Source organism: Aethalodelphis obliquidens, unplaced genomic scaffold, assembly GCF_003676395.1.
Source record: "Aethalodelphis obliquidens isolate GAN/ISIS:26980383/991018 unplaced genomic scaffold, ASM367639v1 scaffold41, whole genome shotgun sequence".
NCBI classification, from domain to species: domain Eukaryota; kingdom Metazoa; phylum Chordata; class Mammalia; order Artiodactyla; family Delphinidae; genus Aethalodelphis; species Aethalodelphis obliquidens.
This window is the reverse complement of record NW_020837985.1, coordinates 13437902-13455801: the sequence shown is the minus strand read 5'-3', so window position 1 is coordinate 13455801 and position 17900 is coordinate 13437902. Positions and strand designations below refer to the sequence as shown.

Genomic DNA, 17900 nt, shown 5'->3' with positions numbered 1-17900 from the left:
CTCCATTTTATAAATAAGGAAAGTGGGCATAAGAGAAGGAAAACTGCCAGTTCAGGGTCACATGGTGAGGAAGTGTCAGAGCTGGGTGCAAACCCCACTCTACAGAAATCTCAGTGTCATGTTCCAGGTAGGGCTATTGCTAGCAAGCAGGTCAACCCTGCCCTGGTACCTCTGGACTCTGGTGCCAGGAGCACTTCCTCCTCAGGTGAGGAAGACAAAGCCCAGGGGGGTGATGTCACTCGTCCAAGGTCATACAGGAAATTGATATCCAAGTCGGGAGTTAAGTCAGTTTGAAAATTCCCATTTCAGCATTCCTTCTATCACTCCACGCTGCCCCACTGTGTGGGATGGTCGGGTTAGGGGTAGGACGGATGTCGAGATTGAAAACTAAGAGCCACGTGGTTCTTTTTACGATCATCATCTAGCTCACGCTTTTGCAGCAGCCCACTGAGAAGTCCCAGGATGAATAAAATATGAACCATACCGCAGACAGCTTTTTATTGATTCTCAGACAGAAAAACATTTCTCCCATAAAAACGAATGGACTATTTGCCTGAGGAGAATAAGATGCGGGCCCCAGATGTAAATCCTAGGAATTAAACTACATTAAATGAGATATTGATTCTGTCCTGGCAAGTTATACCTGTGCTTGAAGTTGCCCGTGGTCTTGGTATTTCCACATAAACATCAAACCAGAAAACAGCTGAAGTTTTCTTAGCACAAATAATGAGTATTGGTAGTTAAAAAACAGAAATAAATAGGGAATAGTTAAAAACATATATACACACACAGAGAAATCTAAAACATTTCTATTGCATTTTGAGTTAAAACATATAAACCATTTGCCAATCTTTTTGACATGGGATGAAGGCCGTCATTTTTATTTCTGTTCCCCTGAATAGAGTCTCTTGTCATTATATTGTAGAAAGAACATCCACCCATTTACTATTTGTTGTCTTTTTAAAAACTGGTTTGAGGGACTTCCCTGTTAAGGATCCGCCGGCCAATGCAGGGGATACGGGTTCGAGCCCTGGTCCGGGAAGATCCCACATGCCGCGGAGCAACTAAGCCCGTTCACCACAACTACTGAGCCTGTGCTCTAGAGCCCATGAGCCACAACTACTGAGCCCACATGCTGCAACTACTGAAGCCCGCGCACGTAGAGCCCGTGCTCTGCAACAAGAGAAGCCACCGCAATGAGAAGCCCGCGCACCGCAACGAAGAGTAGCCCCCGCTCGCCGCAACTAGAGAAAGCCTGCACACAGCAGTGAAGACCCAATGCAGCCAAAAATAAATAAATTTATTTTTTAAAAAAGTGGTTTGGGTGTGTAACAACACCTGTGAAGCAATTTGAATGTAGGATCCTAGTTTGTTAGGACTTTTTGCAAATCTTTTATAGCTGTCTTGTGGTACAGCTATCAGCTATCTATTTAGACAGTGAATGTCTCATCTTTATCAGATATTTTCAACATCTTAATTTGCGTAAAAAGATCATTTTCTTTTTCTACCTGAATTTCATTGGGCAACCTAATGAACAATTAAATTGTGTAATTTCCATAGCAAACAACAAGTGGTGAAAACAGGCTTGGGAACAACCATACTGGCTCCTTACTGAGGCTTTGACCCTAAGTAGTAGATATTTCAGTCTTGCGGGCCATACGGTCTCTGTTGCAAATCCTCAACTGTGCCACAGTCAGGCGAGATCAGCCACAGACATTGTGTAAACTAGCGGTGAGACTGCATTCTGATGAGACTTTATTTGCAGCAACAAGCAGAGGGTGGGAGCTTGCTGACTCCTGTCCTAGATCACTGGTGCTTTCATAGCAGGGTCTTGGCAATAATAAGCGTCCAAGAAGGGATCCAGGAAGCTCTGTTATCAATATGTAGAAACACCTACCTAGGGTGAATATGTGGCCCAAGTTGACCAAAAACCCCACTTTATTTGTTAATGTTTGTAGGTGTCGTGATGTGGGGAGGGGGTGAATGTTTTTTTTGTCTTACTGTTATTATTTTGCATTGGTGTAAGTGGCAATATGTCTAGACAGTCTCAGATACCATGCAGCATAAGTTTACGGAGATGCAGGTCATGCCAAATTGTTATCAAAGCAAATGCATAAACATAGCATTTCATTTTTTAAGAGCTAAGAGTAACCTCCCAACATGAATAGGTAGAGTGTTTTTTTTGTTTTGTTTTTTTGTTTTTTTTTGTTTTTTGGGGTTTTTTTGTTTTTTTTGTTTTTTTGTGTTTTTTTTTTTGAGTGTAGATACTTTTAAGAATAGATTTCAACAAACCAGTACTGAACCTAAAACATTGTTCATTCTTCACTAGTTCCCGAAGGTCTATGAAAATAAATTTTCAATATCTGTTTCATTTAATAAATTTATTTATTTATTTTATTTTTGGCTGGGTTGGGTCTTCGTTGCTGCACGCAGGCTTTCTCTAGTTGCGGCGAGCAGGGGCTACTCTTCGTTGCGGAGTGCGAGCTTCTCAGTGTGGTGGCTTCTCTTGTTGTGGAGCATGGGCTCTAGGCGCGCGGGCTCAGTAGTTGTGGCTCACAGGCTCGGGAGTTGTGGCACACGGGCTTAGTTGCTCCACGGCATGTGGGATCTTCCCGGACTGGGGCTCGAACCGTGTCCCCTGCATTGGCAGGCAGATTCTTAACCACTGCATCACCAGGGAAGCCCCTCAGTATCTTAATGATGTGATACTGGTATCTTTCATTTACTTCAGATTTGGAAATGAAAGTCAATTTTTGAGTTTTTATTGAGTTTAACTAGTACTTACTAAAGAAAGTGTGCTTTGGTGCCCTCATTGAACACTTCACATGACAGTATACTAAATCTCTATGAATCTGAAATAAATATCAAAATATTTTTGCTTTTGCTCTTCTTCCAAGGGGATAACATCACAACCTTTAAGAATATTTCATTTTGTGTGGAATGTGGATTAGAGTTTAAGCCAGACATTCGTGTTTTATTGCAAAAGAAACACTAGCAGGAAATTATAAAGTTATCAGGACTTTCAAAATACTCATGGTAGAGATGCAGGATGATATAATTATGCACATTAGAATAAAAATGATAACACCGATTACCTCATCTGATGTAGAAACTCTAGTTGACACTGATGTGTATTTTTGCTGAGTAAAATGAGAAAGGAAGTATTAATGCACCTTGGTAAACACAATCTTTCAAGATCTGTTTCATGGGGGAAAGGGATACTAAAAGCAAGCACTGATGGTAAAGAATTGGGGAACCTCTGGATAAGACGGTGGCAGTAACAAAACCATCTGTTACCTGTGCCCCTGGTCAGCTGGTCAGTTCTTTACTTGTCTTGAGTGCTGTACGCAGAAGCCCTGCAGGTGCTACGGTCTGTGCTGTGAGGCGGTCTGGGGACAAAGTGCAGAGTTGGATCTGGACCCAGGTCTTGTGGACCCCTGAACTTCTTCCCAGTACTCCTTCCAAGCACTAATTCGAGTCTATGTAATAAGGCCAAAATGAGCTCCGGTCTGCACACCAACCTGCATGATTGTGCTCTGTCCAGGGCCCCTCCCTGCCCTGCAGGGAAGCAGTACCTGGAAAGGAACCAGGTGGACGAGGCAGATGCAGAAGCACTAAAGACTCCTTCCAACCCACGAAGGCAATTCTGGGTGAGATCATTTACCTCCAGAAAAGCCAATCCCAGAAATTTAATGGTGTTTCGTGTCTTGGATCTTTTAGGGGAAAGAAGGTCCTCCTGGCCCCCAAGGCCCATCTGGATTACCCGGAATCCCAGTAAGTGGCATGTTTTTTTTAAAATCTAGTTTCTCTACTGCAAAAATAAGCAAAGAAAACTATATTGTACCATTGTAGACACAAAGCATGTTTACTAGGGAAATTTTCAGCATTATAGAAAATTAGAAGAAAAATAATACTAACCAAAGCCAATTTTCGTCTCATTCTTCCTTTATGTATTTGTTGTTGTTTACTTATGAAAATAAAATTTTCATCTCTTTCTCTCTCCACACACACATCAATCAACAGACACATACATACATAACTGTGATAATTGTGATAATATAAACATTTTCTGTTTTCCACACTGGTATTAAATGCTCATAAATTTTACATACATTCTACCCAATAAATGTACCATAATGTATGTGATTATTCTTCTGTTGCCTCATAAGTCTTATAACTTTTAAAAATCTACAATAGATTATTTTACATTAGGTTTTTATTTTACAGTAGATTACTGTTTTACATTAGATGATTATTTTATTTCTATAGGATGGTGCCCCAAAGTGGAATCTACTGGTCAGAGCACAATAATATCTAAGGTTCTTGATACATACTGCAAAATTACTTTCCACAAATGTTGTTCTGGACTTTTCAATTTAATATACTTCTCAACAGGGTCAGACTCTCCAGTATGTTAGTAATAAGGCTGCTCCAGAGAGGCCACGTGCTGCCTTCTTCATTGAGAATAAATCCTTGTGTGGCTCTTCGTCTGGCGTGTGCCTGCAGCTGAGACCTCTCCTGGACACAGCCCCACCCCTGCCCTCCACGGGGCATCCTTTTGTTCCAGCCATACTGGCTTCCTTTTGGTTTCTAGAACACTCTGCACCCTCTCCTCTCTAGGCCACAGGGCCTTTGCACATGCCTTTCTGTCCACCCAGAATGCCCTCTTGTCACCTCTTTCACTATTCGATGCCTTTGATCTTTTCCAGCTCATCCCAGGCATCACTTCCTAGAAGTTTCCTCTGCCCCCCAGGCTAGGATAGGCTCTCTTAGTCTCTTTTTCCTTTCTTCCTAAGTGCCTGTCTCAGCTGGCAGTCACATGTCTATTTGCGTAATGGTTTGATCAGTAACCACCTCCACCATTATTCACTAATTGATTTGCTCATTCAGCACATACTGGTTAGGCACCTACTGGGTGCTGGATCTGGGGACCTAACAGAGAGTGCCTGGTAGTCATGGGGTTATGTTCTGGGTTCTGTGGGACCAGGCTTTTGTTCCCCACACGTGGTGGGCACACGGCAAATATGACTTAAATAAATATGTGGATGCATGAATTGTTTTCCTAGAGCCCTTCCTGCTTGAGTGTCTGAAAAGTGCTACTGTTGGTCGAGGAGGCATTTCCGGGGCATCACCAGTAGCCGTCACTGCAACCACACAACCCCGGAGGTTAAGTAACCTGTCCAGGGCGCACAGATCTTAAAAGACAGGCTGGGATGTGAAACCCCGGTTGGTATAAAATGCAACGCTGTAGCCTAGTGTGTCATAGCAGCTAGGAAATACTTGAGTTAATTCCAGGAATAATAAAGCTACGGAGAGAAAATTCCAGTTTGAATTTTCTGCCAAGCCCTTATGATCAAAGTCCTAGGGTGCTGGAGAAGAGAGAAATGACCTGAGATATGAGTACACGATTTTCTTAGTAGTATCCCTCCTCTCTCCCAGCTTCCCTCCTTCCTTCCTTCTTTCCCTCCAGTGCTCACCCCATCTGCTCTCTGTTATCCTCAGAGGAAAGCCGAGACGACCTCCCTGGCACCTCGTGAACTCACCCTGTTTTCCTCTCTGTCTCTTTCTCAGCCCTGTCCTGGACACTCCAGCCTTGTCCACACCCCTTCCTCCCAGCCACTCTAAACAACTTTGCCTTCCTCCAGGTCATCGCTATGTAGAAAACTCTTCCTCTTCCTCTGCCCGGGCAATAGGAATCATCATAGCTTTCACGCACATTGTGCTCACCACAGGGCGGGCTCAGTGCAGAGAGCTTTCCACGTGTTCACATGCATAATCCTCACCACACCCCACTCCTCTGTTCATCCCGAGGTCTCGGCTAGACATCATCTTCTCCAGGGAGATGTCCTTGAACCTCCCCAGTGGGGTTAGGTGGGGATCAGAGCTGTGCTCTGAGAGCACTTCCTTCATAACCCCTTGCAGCACTTGGGATTTACAATCATAAATACCTGTTGGGGGCTTCCCTGGTGGCGCAGTGGTTGAGAGTCCGCCTGCCAATGCAGGGGACGCGGGTTCGTGCCCCGGTCCGGGAAGATCCCACGTGCCGCGGAGCATGCTGGGCCCGTGAGCCATGGCCGCTGAGCTTGCGCGTCTGGAGCCTGTGCTCCGCAACGGGAGAGGCCACACAGTGAGAGGCCTGCGTACCGCAAAAAAAAAAAGAAAAACCCTTCATATATGCCTTACAGCTCCTCCCCCTGCAGTGTAAGTGTGAACATCCCTTTAATTTATTAAAGGTGAAGAAATGAGGCTCTGAGAAGTTCACGGATTGCTCAGCAATCCGGCAGTCGACGAGAGCAGTCTCTATCTCTCGGAAGCCGCACCTCCTTCCCCGATGATTCAGTAGAGGCCGCACTCAGCCCTCTTCTGCGTCGCCTGAAGCGGCGCTCCTGCTGCTTCCGGGAGCCAGGTGTCTGCCCCGGGGCTCCCCTGGGGTCGGCTGCCCTCCTTCGTGCGCGTGTCTCACCTGGGTACGTTGGCTTTCTCTTCTGTGCGTGGGTCTCCTGACCCTCCCCCCGCTGCTGCGTGCATGGGAGAAACGGTTTCTGGAGTTAAACTCTTAATTGAAAAGAGGATCCGTAGTGCGGGCCCTCCGAGTCAGCCCAGCCGGCTTACCTGGCGTTACCATGGTCATGCCGGGAGCAGGGTCTTAACGAGTTACGGGTGCGCGTGGGGCATCGGCTAGCGGCCCGGATGGTCAGTAAACTTAACGTTACCGTCCTCAGTGCTTCCTGCCAGCGCCCAGGCACTGGCGTTAAAGGCACTGATGAGGAACGATGCACGATCTCGTGCGTGCCGGCCGCAGCGGGAGCAGCTGCACTGCTGGCGCCGATTACCGATGCCTGGTTTGCTAAACGTTGCAGGTGGTGGCGTTGAGTCTGAGCCCCCTCGTGACTCTAGCAGACAGGTTTGTCATCTGTGTTTAGGAGAGGGGCTGCTGCGAGCTGAGAATGTCAGTAACTCACCCAAGAGCATAGGCATAGTTGATGCAAGTGGGGTTCAGACCTTGCTCGGTGTGACTCAGGTTCCCCTCTGCCTTGCTGCCTGTTGCTTTCCTTCCCCGGAACCCGCCCAGCCCAGGTGACCCAGGACTGGAACCTGAGTCTGTGTGATGCTGTCATCATTGTCCTGATCTGCAGAGATTCCTGAAGAAGAATGGTCTCTTCGATTAAACATGAGACTTACAGTGTCTTACTGAGAGCAGGAGGTGGGCCAGTAGGAGGTGGGGAGCAGGTGGGGGATTTGTAGCTTGATTTCATGGAAAGAAATGTGACGTGTTCGTGGCCTTCCTGTAGCCCGGACATGGCCCTGGCTGTCATTCACCTCGCCTGCTTGTGTCCCGGGAGCTATAGGTGCTCTGCTGCAGGCCCCTCGGGTCCTTGTCATCTCCATCAGAAGCCGCCTCCTCGCCATGGTCAACCCAGGAGGCCCAGAGATGAGCCCATGTTGTCCTAAGTTTGACTTCATGAAAATGTCCAGTAGGGGCTTCTTTCCATCTATAGCAATAATAATGCAATTTATTGCTTTTGCACCGTGTGCCAGGCACCGCCAACCAGAGATCCAAGCCAGAAGCGTGGTGCTGGGGGAGAAACCATGAAAAATGAAGCCAGTTCCGCCTGTTGTGTGTGACTGTAGCTGTGCACCAGGCCGAAAGGCGTCTTTCCTTCCCTCCCTCTTAGTGTCTCCATCCAGATAAACAATGTGAGTTTATCTTGCAGGGAGAAGAAGGCAAAGAAGGCAGAGATGGAAAACCAGGGCACCCCGGAGAGCCGGTAAGGGACTCGAAGTTTCTTACCGTTTACACGCCAGATCAGCCATTTCTCAGAAGCAACTACTCTGTGTCCAGAGCTACTGTGAACCGGGCACAGTGAGAGTTATTTGTTGTGCATTTCTTCATTTACTTCTCCTGAGAACGCTGCAAGGTAAACACCGCTGTCCCCATTTTACAGCTGAGGAAACTGAGTCTCGGGGAGTGAACTCTATCCTGGGGCTCCTGCTTTTTTTTTTTTTTTAACTGCCTCTGCAGCCTCCATCCTATTGATGTGGAAGGGGACTGGGCAGGTGAGCACTGGCTGGAGTAGAAACCTGACATCCGAAAAGCCTGTTAAACCCCTGAAAGCCTGAGCTTCCCCTGCCATCTCTAGGGGATGTGAGTCTGTCCTTTCTTCGACATTGGCATAGAGGGTTTTTTTTTTTTAATCTTTCTTTTTTTCTTTGTTTTTCGTTTGTTTGTTTGTTTGGTTGGTTGGTTGGGTTTTTTTTCCCTTATCTTTAATGTCAGCTGCTGAGCCACACAGCGAGATGGACTGTGTGCTGCTGAGGACGTCTGTCTCTGTGGCCCCAGCAGCTATTGGCTGGAAGTGTGCAGTGATTTCTTCAGACCCGCCTCTATGACCTCGGCGTTGTCCTTCCTGAGGACGCTCTGCCCCTCTTGAGTGTGGATCTGGGCTGAGTGATGATGCTGAAGGTTCACTTCCTAGCAGCAGTTTTGTCTTCACAAACCCCTTCCATAGCCTCCACACCGAGGGGAAGATGGCAGGTGGCCCCTGGGGCTTAGAGACCTGGTTCTCCCGACGCCCACCAGCAGGAGACAGTTACCGATGGGGTGCACCCAATAAATACCACGCAGCTGTGCACGAGACGGGGGATGTTTTCTAGATACAGACATGGGACTTCTCCAAGATACATTGTTGAGTAAAAAAGCAAGGGCACAGAGCAGTGTGTTTAGCTGCCCTATTTTGTGTGAAAATATGGGTCTGTGTATATTTATGTAGCATTTACATAAAGGGACTCTGGGAGACTCCAGAAACACCAAGAGAAGTAGTTTCCATCCATGGAGGGAAGTGAGGACGGGTGATTCTGAGCACAAGGGACATAGGGATGGGATGTCAATTTCTGGTCCGTAGTATGTTGTTATTAGCTTTTTAATTTTTGGAGCCGTGTGTGCAGTGCTTATTGATAAAATTAAATTAAAATATTTTATGCCAAAATTGCAACCACAACCAGAAGAAGAAACTGGCTTCGGATGCTGGCTTCACTCCCTACAGGCTTTGCGAGCTGGCTTGAGTCAAAGAGCATCTCCCGGCTTCGGTTTCAGTTCAGATAGAATGAGAATAATAGTAGCAACTTGCTGGAGTTGCTGGAGAACCAGATGCGGCGAGAAGTTGGTTAAATGCGTCAGGCTTCTCTAACTGTTAATTAATTTAGTAAGTTACTTTTCCAACTGCTCTAGTTTTAACTCCTGGTGAGGTTAGAACCTCAGAGCCTTTAGAACCAGTAAGTGGAATTACATAACAGTCTCCACAGCAAGGCTTGTGCTCCATTTAATTTGTGCGGCCGTAACTGTTATGACTCACTCTGCGTCTTATGCAACCTGCCAGAAGTACCTTCTTTATCGCTTTTCCCTGTTTGCCAGATGCCGAGACCAGGACTCACTGCCTAGGGGAAAGTAAGAGCTTAGGGCAGCGAGCAAAGTAAACAGCTCATCTAAGCTGCTGAAGGCTGACGTCCAGCCGCGCAGCCCTGGTGGGCTAGCGGCAGTTAGCCAGGCTGAGGACGTGGCAAGGGAGCAAGAAGCACAGGTATCGCCACCGCGGCTGACAGCTGCCGTGTGCGCACCGAGGGGGTGCTGAGCGCCTCGTTACATTTGCCAGTGTAAGCCCCAGGAAACCCCTGTGGGGTGTGGGTGTCACTGTTGGCCCAGATGAGGAAACTAAGGCACAGAGAAGTTAGGTAGGCTGGCCGAGGTCACACCGCTGGTAAGTGAAGCATCCGGGACCCGCACCCTGAAGGCTGACCCCAGAGCTCAGTCAGCGCAGAGCAGGCAATCACCTTTTTTCGCAGAAAGTGTATTATCCTGAGAGGCTGTCACTGACAGTACAGGATAACCGAGGCCCTCGGTCTGCACTCAGTCTGTTTGTGGAATGCCTTTTCCAGACAGGCCTGTGCCAGGCGCTGGGTGGGGACGGATGGAAGGCCAGGTCTGCCCTGGGTAAGCAGCGGCTAAGTCAGTGCATGGAAGGCAAAGCCGGTTCTGCTGGAAGCAGAGGGGGCTGGGCACCTGTCCCCAGCACTGGTCCAGAGCTCACCTGTCCGTTGGTTCTGGGGTCTCAGCGTGTGGCCGTCCTGACCTTTAGCACTCTGACCTTCTTGGGAGGAGATTGGCAGAGGAATGGGGGCACCAGAGGTCCCCTGAGAGCAGACCTGGGGACCAGGATGGGGTGCAGGTGGGGTATTTGGAGAAGATCCCAGGAGCACGGACAGAGTGGGGAAATGGAACGAGGAAAGAAGGAAAGCTGCTGGCAGGCCAGTGGGCAGACGTTCCAGGGGGCACCGCGGGTCCACTCCCCCGGAGACCAGCTGAGGATGTGAGAGGAGCGCACCTGGCCTCCCCGGTCCCACCCCTGCCGGGGATCGGGCTAGGGTGTTCTTCATCAACTTCAGCCTTTCTGCCTGGGGGTTGCTTGTTGTGGCATGAACTCCCACGCACTTGGGCCTTCAACACCTCGGAGTCAAGTGCCCCAAAGGCTGTTCGGGGAAGGCCTTCTGCCCGAGCGGGGGCTGATCCACAAAGTGACAGGAGCCCTCCCAGGGAGCCAGGGGGGTGGCTGGGAAACAGCGGCACTGCCTACTGGTAGTGGGTGGTTAATTTCCACTTTGACTTATTCTTTTAAATCCCTATACATTGGGGACATGGATGGACAGACAGTAGACAGACAGATGACGGATGCGTGGATAGATACACAGATAGATGGGTAGATACGCAGCTTTTAGAGTTGCCCGTTTCGTCATTTTTAATAGGAGGCATTTGACTATTAGTTACAGTGTAGGGTGAAGTACAGAGGCTCTGGAACCAAAATGCCTGTGTTAGAACCCCAGCTGTGTGACCTTGAGCAGGTCACTTAACCTCTCTGTGCCTTGGAGTTTTGCCTGGGGCAGAACCAAAGTGCCTCCCTCATGGGTTGTGTGAAGCGCTGGCGTTGTGCCCGGCGCATGGAAAACCCTCAGCAGTGTGTGGTTGTTATCCTTTGTCTGCTGGCCGCTTGGGCCGGTGATGGCTGTCCCACTTCACTGTGGGGCAGGAGCCAGGCTCGATCACAAAGACCTATGTCAGGGAGGCTGTCCTGAATTTACAACTGAGAAACAGATCCAGGGAAGGGTAATGACCCCCAAGATCACACGCCTAGACTTAGACGAGCTGGGACAGAAGAAGAAACAAACTCGGAAGTCAGAGCTTGGCCCCATCCTCCTTCCCCTGTGACTTTCACTCTGAATCCATGGATGCCCTTCTCCCTCTCCCATGCCCCGCCATGGACCCCTTCTGACCCTCCAGGTTTATAAGCTGTGAAAATGAAGGGGGACTTGGGCGAGTAGGCCCTCCTGTTACCATGGAGGCGGGGCCGGCATGCTGCCCATCTCCCCATCAAGCACACGTGCCCCTTCACCCACTTTCCCGGCTCACCCCAACCCTCCCTCACCTCTCACCACTTTATCTGGACTTCAGCAGTAAACCGCAGGCCCTCTGTCAGCAGGCACTGCTGCCAGGCTGAGGAGAGCCTCCTTTCGGGTGTTGCTGGGGTCCAGTCTGGCTTTGCTGTTCGTTAACTCAATGAAACCATAACTTCTTTGAGTCTCAGGTCCCCATTTGTACCATGCAGTCGTCACCAGCTGCCTCGGGGTGGTTTTGTGAGTAGGTATAAAGCGGTTTCTAACTTGGGCGTGTACAGAATCTCTCATGCAGACCAGAACCCTTCCAAGGATAAGAAGGGGCACCATGAATGGGTGTTTCAAAGATGAAACCTGTGTAACCAGCGCTGTCCCAGGAAAACCAAGAACATAATAGGCAGGGCTACACAGTGCAGATTTCTATGGACTAAAATGGACCACAGTACCAGAGGGTAGGGTTGGCAGGGGGCAGAGACTGGCTGGTGGAAGTATGATGCTGTGAAGCTCCGGCAGATGAGAACAGGAAGGTCCTGCAAATGTTGTCTTCAAGTTCTTCTTTTCTTCTTTATCCTCAGGGCAAAACAGGAGAGCCAGGTCTGCCAGGACCGGAGGGTGCCCGCGGTCCCCCTGTAAGTGCTGAGCGTGTGTGTGTGTGTTGTCCGCAGTGGAATAAAGCCATCAGTCACTTGGCTGTGACACCGTGGGTAGGGTCCTCTGAGGCTGCCTGGCCGTGGATTCCAGAAGTACCTCTCTTCTAAGACCTTGGTACTTCTGTGCAGTAAATCCAGTCCTTTCACATGCCATTGCTGTAAAATTTATTTTCAAACTTGCACCCATCGTTACTTGTTGTTCTAAGTTTTCTCTGTTCTTATCCTATTTATTATAATTTTAATGGACTGCCTCTGGATGATAGAACCTAAAAATGAGTCTCAATTTTCATTCTGAACCCTTTTCACAGCTAAAGGGTTTTTCCCCAGTTATAACAGTAACTCATTCTCATTGCATAACAATAACAAATGATGATGGTAATAAAGAGAAAGAGTAAGAAAAGTAATGTTATAGAGAAGAAAATACTTACTTATAATTCTATAACACAGAAGTAAAGCTCTGTTGACGTTCTAGTATGTTTTTTTAGTCTTTTTTTCTATGTATGAAATCCAGCATTTATATATCTAAATCTACATCTATCATTTATATATCTAAATCTGTATCTAGCTGTCGAGCTATTTATTATACATATAAACATATACAGACACCTTTTCTTTTTTTCTTTTTAAGAACCACCATTTCATCTTTTTATTATATAAAATTTCAAACATATATAAAGTAAACAGAATAGTGAAATGAACTCCCATGGGCCAGTCACTGAGCTTCAGTCATCATTATTGTGCTTCATATCTACCTCTACTCATTTTCTATCCCCTACTCAATACTTTTCAAAAGTTCTTTGCTATAAAATTCACACACATCAAAAAATCTTAACTGTATCATTTGGACAAATAGATATACACATGTAACCCACATCATCATTTCATTTTAAGCCCCATGGTTTTCTACAGGGGTCTGAAACAAGACTCAACAACTTGGATCCCATTTTAAGGTCAGGTTGGCCAACCCAATGCCAATGGCTTAGACTGCATGATCAGTTAGCAGTGGATCTGTTGAAGGGATGTTGAGGTAGGGAGGGGTATACTGTTATTTATATATATGCATAAAAGATTCACAACAGAGCAGAACAGGAAAGAAACATACCTTGCAAGTAAAGGAGTTGGACTTCGAGTGATCTGTGAAAGAAGATAAGCAAGGCCACAAGAGAGAGAAGAGACTTCATAACTTTATAAACTCCATGAGAAAGAGAAGAGACTTCCTACTTTTTAGCTTTCAGATGGCAATTAGAGGAATCCCAAAGCAGGGCCTAAGAGGTTGCCTTGATCGCCAGCGTTTTAAAGCTTCTCCACAGCCTGTTGAAAAGGCTCGCGCTTGACAGAGGCTTCAGCGCATGTCTTCACTCTCTCCTACCTATAAAAATGAACCCTGTGTATATTGGGGTTGTTGGGGTTTTTTTCGCTAAATGCTTTACTCCTTTATAATTTCAAAATTGTTTACAAAATTCCTTAAATTTTCTTTGGAAACGAATAGGATGTTCAATAAAAATCTTAAAATCCAATTATCTGGCAAGAAGTGGGAGATCAAAATGCTAGTTCTATTTCCTTAATCTGTTTTTCTGTTAAAAAAAATCAATAACTCACCTGGCTAGTATTCAATAAGGAGGAAATAAAACACAAAAAATACTTTCCTTTTCCCCAACTCTCCTTGCTTTTCACCTGCCAGCATCAGGAGAAGAAACCTAAGAATGGGGACTGCCACCTCTTATGGGGGATTCAAACACAGAATTAGTGATTTTTTTTTTTTAAGGTCGTTTCTGGTTTACTGGAGGGAGGGTTTTTTGTTTTGTTATATTTTTCTTTTTTCAGCCATGGAGATCCATTTGCTGGGAAGTGTGCTGGGGCAAGATCCACCTCTCAACAGAGAGTTGTAAGGAATCCTACTTCAGTGCAGGGACAGAGGTTAGAGACCCAGGGAGTTGAAAGAACACCCACCTCCTCTGGCTGGCCCGGCGCGAGCTTGGAGATAGACAGACCTGGGCTCAGCTTTCACTTTGTCATTTATTAACTTTGTGACCTGGGTCAGGGGGCCGTTCTGAACCTCTGTTTCTTCTTTCATGAAACGGGCATCAGAACAGCTCCCACTTCTATAGGGTGGTTGTGAGTACTAAAGGAGAAGATAAAACACGTGAAACTCCCAGCCAAGCGTCTGGGACATTGTGTGTAGCTCCCTTAGTTGGTGCTTCTGTCCATGATTATCTGGGAGGAGAGCAAGCAGGGTCCCTGCCTCTGCACTGGCTGGATCTGGGGAAGATGCTGGGCCCCAGGAGGCCCTGTCCCTCCCCAGGGGAAGGGAACTGGCCTATTTTGAACAGTGGAGAGCACTGCACTGTTTATTTCTTTTTCAATCCTTACGGCAACTCTGCAGAAGTGGGTTCTACCCTCATTTTACAGATGTGGAAACTGACTCCCAGTGAAGAGAAGTAAAGCACCCAAGACCCACAGCTAGAAAGTGGGGAGCCATGGTTCAGTTCCAGACATGACCCCGAAGTCAGCCCTGCTCCATCATACTTAATAGCATGTAAAGCCCCTTTGCATAGATTAGTCCTGCAAAGCTCTGCCAGGTAGGTATTTTTATTATCCTCGTTTCATAGATGGTGATGTTAGGACTCCAAGGGGTAAGTTGACTTTTCCGAGGTTACAGTGGTTCAATCTGGAGTCAAATCTAGGGGACTTCATGCCCTCCTCCTGCTTTTCCCCTGCACCTCCCAGGCTCTGAGAGCTTCCCTTTCTGTTGCACCGCCCTGCGGCCTGGGAAGTGACCTTCAGAGCCTCCCTCCTGAGGCCACCCATTCTTATCCCCCAAGCGGTGAGGAACTGGAAAGAGAAAGCGTTTCCAGGGTAACAAGCACAGCCACACAGCAGTGGGGCTGCTAGGCCACAGCTCTCATCCGATGGCCAGGCCAGAGGGCTGTCTTCTCCCCAGTAGGGTCTTCACTCGCTTTTTGAAACCAGGAGATAAACTCAGGAGATAAGGCCTGAGAAGGGCCTTGTGGCATCAGCTGGGAGGCGTTTGGCCTTGGCCTCAGAAGGCCCTGTTTGGCCACGCACTGCGCCTCCCAGCGTTGAGTGTGGCATTGGACAGGCTTTGAATCGTGGCTCCACTGCTTACTCTCTGTGGGATAGATCGGCCTGAGCTTCTTTTCTATACAGTGGGGAAAGTGAATCCCATCTTACAGGACTTCATTGCGCTGAAATGGGAGCGTGTCCTGTGGCTGCAGCACATGCGCGGTAGGGGCTCTGCAGCTGCGGTTTTCCTCTCTTCCCCCTGCTGCGGCCTTGCTCCTCTCTCCCTGCCTCGAACCTTCCTTATAGCGAGTGAGAGGCTAGGACGGGACCTCGCCGCTCACTGTGAGGCCACCTCCGCACTGCTCGGAGAAGTGCACGAGTCCCTGTGCTGTGCAGCCCCTGTCTGTGGGGCTTGTGTTGACAAGTGAAATTAAATTCAAGGCCCCGTCCCAGGTGCTCCCCAGACCCCCTGACCTTGACCTCTGTGCACAGACATCAGCCCTCGTACAAGGGCATCGCTCTGTGTCAGCCACTGGCTGGGGACTCAGTCGAGCAGGACACCCAGAGCAGTGGTCTGGCAGTGACGACGTGAGGAGGTGACGCACAGAGAGAAGGGTGCCAGGAAGGCGGTAGATGGTGACAGCGGGAGGGGTGACTGAGATGCTGGAGTTGGGATGGGAGGCTGGCCGAGAGCAAGGCCTGTAACCGGGAGGGATTTACGCGACGGGCAAGTGCACACCAGCAGGAGGGAGCAGCGGTGAACACGTGAGGCCCGCCGCAGGAACCACGGGTGGGGCGGGACGTGCAGCAGGATAGGGCCCAGGACCTGGACGTGGTCTGCTGGCCTGGGGAGGGCGGGCAGGGCCTGCTCAGCTGTGGGATCAGCGTCCTGTGAATGCCTGGGTCTCAGCAGGAGGGCAAGCACCCGGCCCCCCGGGCTGCAGAGATGCTGTCCCAGCTGGTCAGGAGCAGAGCCTGGGGGAGGGACAGTGGGAAGTGGGAGGGCTTTGGGGCTGCGCAGGCCTGCCTGGACCCAAATCCGATTCCTTTCTAGCTGTGGGGCTTTGGGCAGGTGTTCTACGTCTCTGAGACTCAGCTTCCTCATCTGTGAAGTGGGGATTCTTCCACAATCAGGGTGGCCTGACTGTTAACAGATGGTAGCGTCAGCTCCGCTAACAGCTTCGTCTTTGCTCAGAGGGCTTGTGCTTCAGGGAGAATATCTCAAGCTGCTCTTTTGTGCAGGGAGGGCCCAGCCCCGTGGCCCAGTATGAGGCTTCCGGGCTGGCTGTACTCACAGCTGCTGGGGGGACCAGCGATGGCTACAGGAATGAGGAAGGTGCCCAGGCCCTAACTTGGGGTGAAGGCAGTGTTGTCTCAAAGGGAACTGCCTACCCCAGGATCCAGGCGGAGGGGGTCCAAGCCACGTGGTATGAGATGAGGAAGAAGCGGGAGTTCAGGAGACACGTGGGGAGACCCCACCACCCTCCAGGACATCTGTGGGAAGGGCCCCAGCAGCCCTGCCCTCTCTGCAGAGTGACCAGGAGGAAGGGCCTGGCCACCCAGTCAGGCCTCAGGGACCTGGCCCATGTCCGGCAACTGGTCAGGAATGAGGGGCATCGGGTGAGACACAGAGAGGGGTCAGGGTGCGCTGGACCATCTCCCTGGACTCCACCCTATCCCGCGCTGTCAGCCTGCTCCTTGGTGGGATAACTTCATTCTCTTTGTTCTAGGGCTTCAAGGGACACATTGGCGACTCTGGCCACCCTGGCCCCCGGGTGAGTGGACGTGTCGCCATCAGGTTGTCCCAGTGCACCTGAGCTGGCCCTTCTAGGCGGAGGGCTCCCGGGCCCTGCAGGCGGGGCAGTGCCGTGTCACCTCAGAGGGGACAGTGGCAGCATTGGAAGCATCATCCCTCCTCGGTCAAGTGTTTCTAGACATTTCTTCTGGGGGCCAGACGCTGATGTACAACCAGTTTGACCAAGTCAGCCTGAAGTCAGGTGTGGTCACTGCCGGCTGTGCTCCCCACAGACTGTGCTGTCCTGGGTCCGGGGAGACGAGTGCTGTCATTAGGTCTACTTTCCAGAGGAGGGAACTGAGGCCCAGAGGATGCGGGTGGTTTTCCCGAGGTCCCAGAGCTATCGGCTTATCCCATATGGAAGGCTCTGGGCCCTGTCTTCCTATCCTTTAGCTTCCCCCATCTCTTCCAAGTGCCCCAAACAGAAGGACCCTCAGGGGTCCACCGGTTAACCCCACTGCTCTGTACAGCGAGGAGAAAGCTGAGGTGCAGAGAGGGTCCGGTGGGAGACAGAATCCCCAGCGGTTTGCCTGATCTGTCAGGAGGTGTCTCCCTGCAGCTCAGAGTGGCAGAGCGGGCCCAGGCCTCGAAGCTGGCCTTGAGGACACTGCAGACCCCACTTGGGGCCAGGACTCAGTAGGGTGCTTTCGGGTGGGCCGTCCTCTTCTCCCCCTCCCAGATGCTCCGAGACCGCTGCGGCTGGGACAGCGGGCGTCCTGCATCTCCCTCCCTAACGGCGGCTATTTTGTTTCTGCTTCCCCTTCTAGGGAGAGCCTGGGGCCATGGGGCCCCCTGGCCGGGAAGGGTCACCAGGAAAAGATGTGAGTGTGGGTGTGCTGTGGGGCGCGGCTGGGCCTGTGGGAGGAGGAGGTGTAGTGCGTCACTGAAGGACCAAGAGAGGCCCAGGAACTGGACTGGGGGGTTGGGGCCACCGTGGAGAGAGTCACGGGCGAATTCTAGGAATCTGCTGGTGATCCCTCACCTTCCAG

At 49.7% G+C, this 17900-nt stretch overlaps 1 protein-coding gene across 1 annotated transcript in view; it reads left to right on the top strand.

Moving 5' to 3' along the window:
- COL22A1 (collagen type XXII alpha 1 chain) overlaps window positions 1-17900 on the top strand; it is a 260806-nt gene that overhangs the window by 224266 nt on the left and 18640 nt on the right. Inside the window, exons 50-54 of the mRNA XM_027132542.1 lie at window positions 3721-3774; window positions 7716-7769; window positions 12018-12071; window positions 16847-16891; window positions 17679-17732. Of these exons, the coding sequence (XP_026988343.1) occupies window positions 3721-3774; window positions 7716-7769; window positions 12018-12071; window positions 16847-16891; window positions 17679-17732 (261 nt within the window). The remainder of the gene's footprint in view (window positions 1-3720; window positions 3775-7715; window positions 7770-12017; window positions 12072-16846; window positions 16892-17678; window positions 17733-17900) is intronic.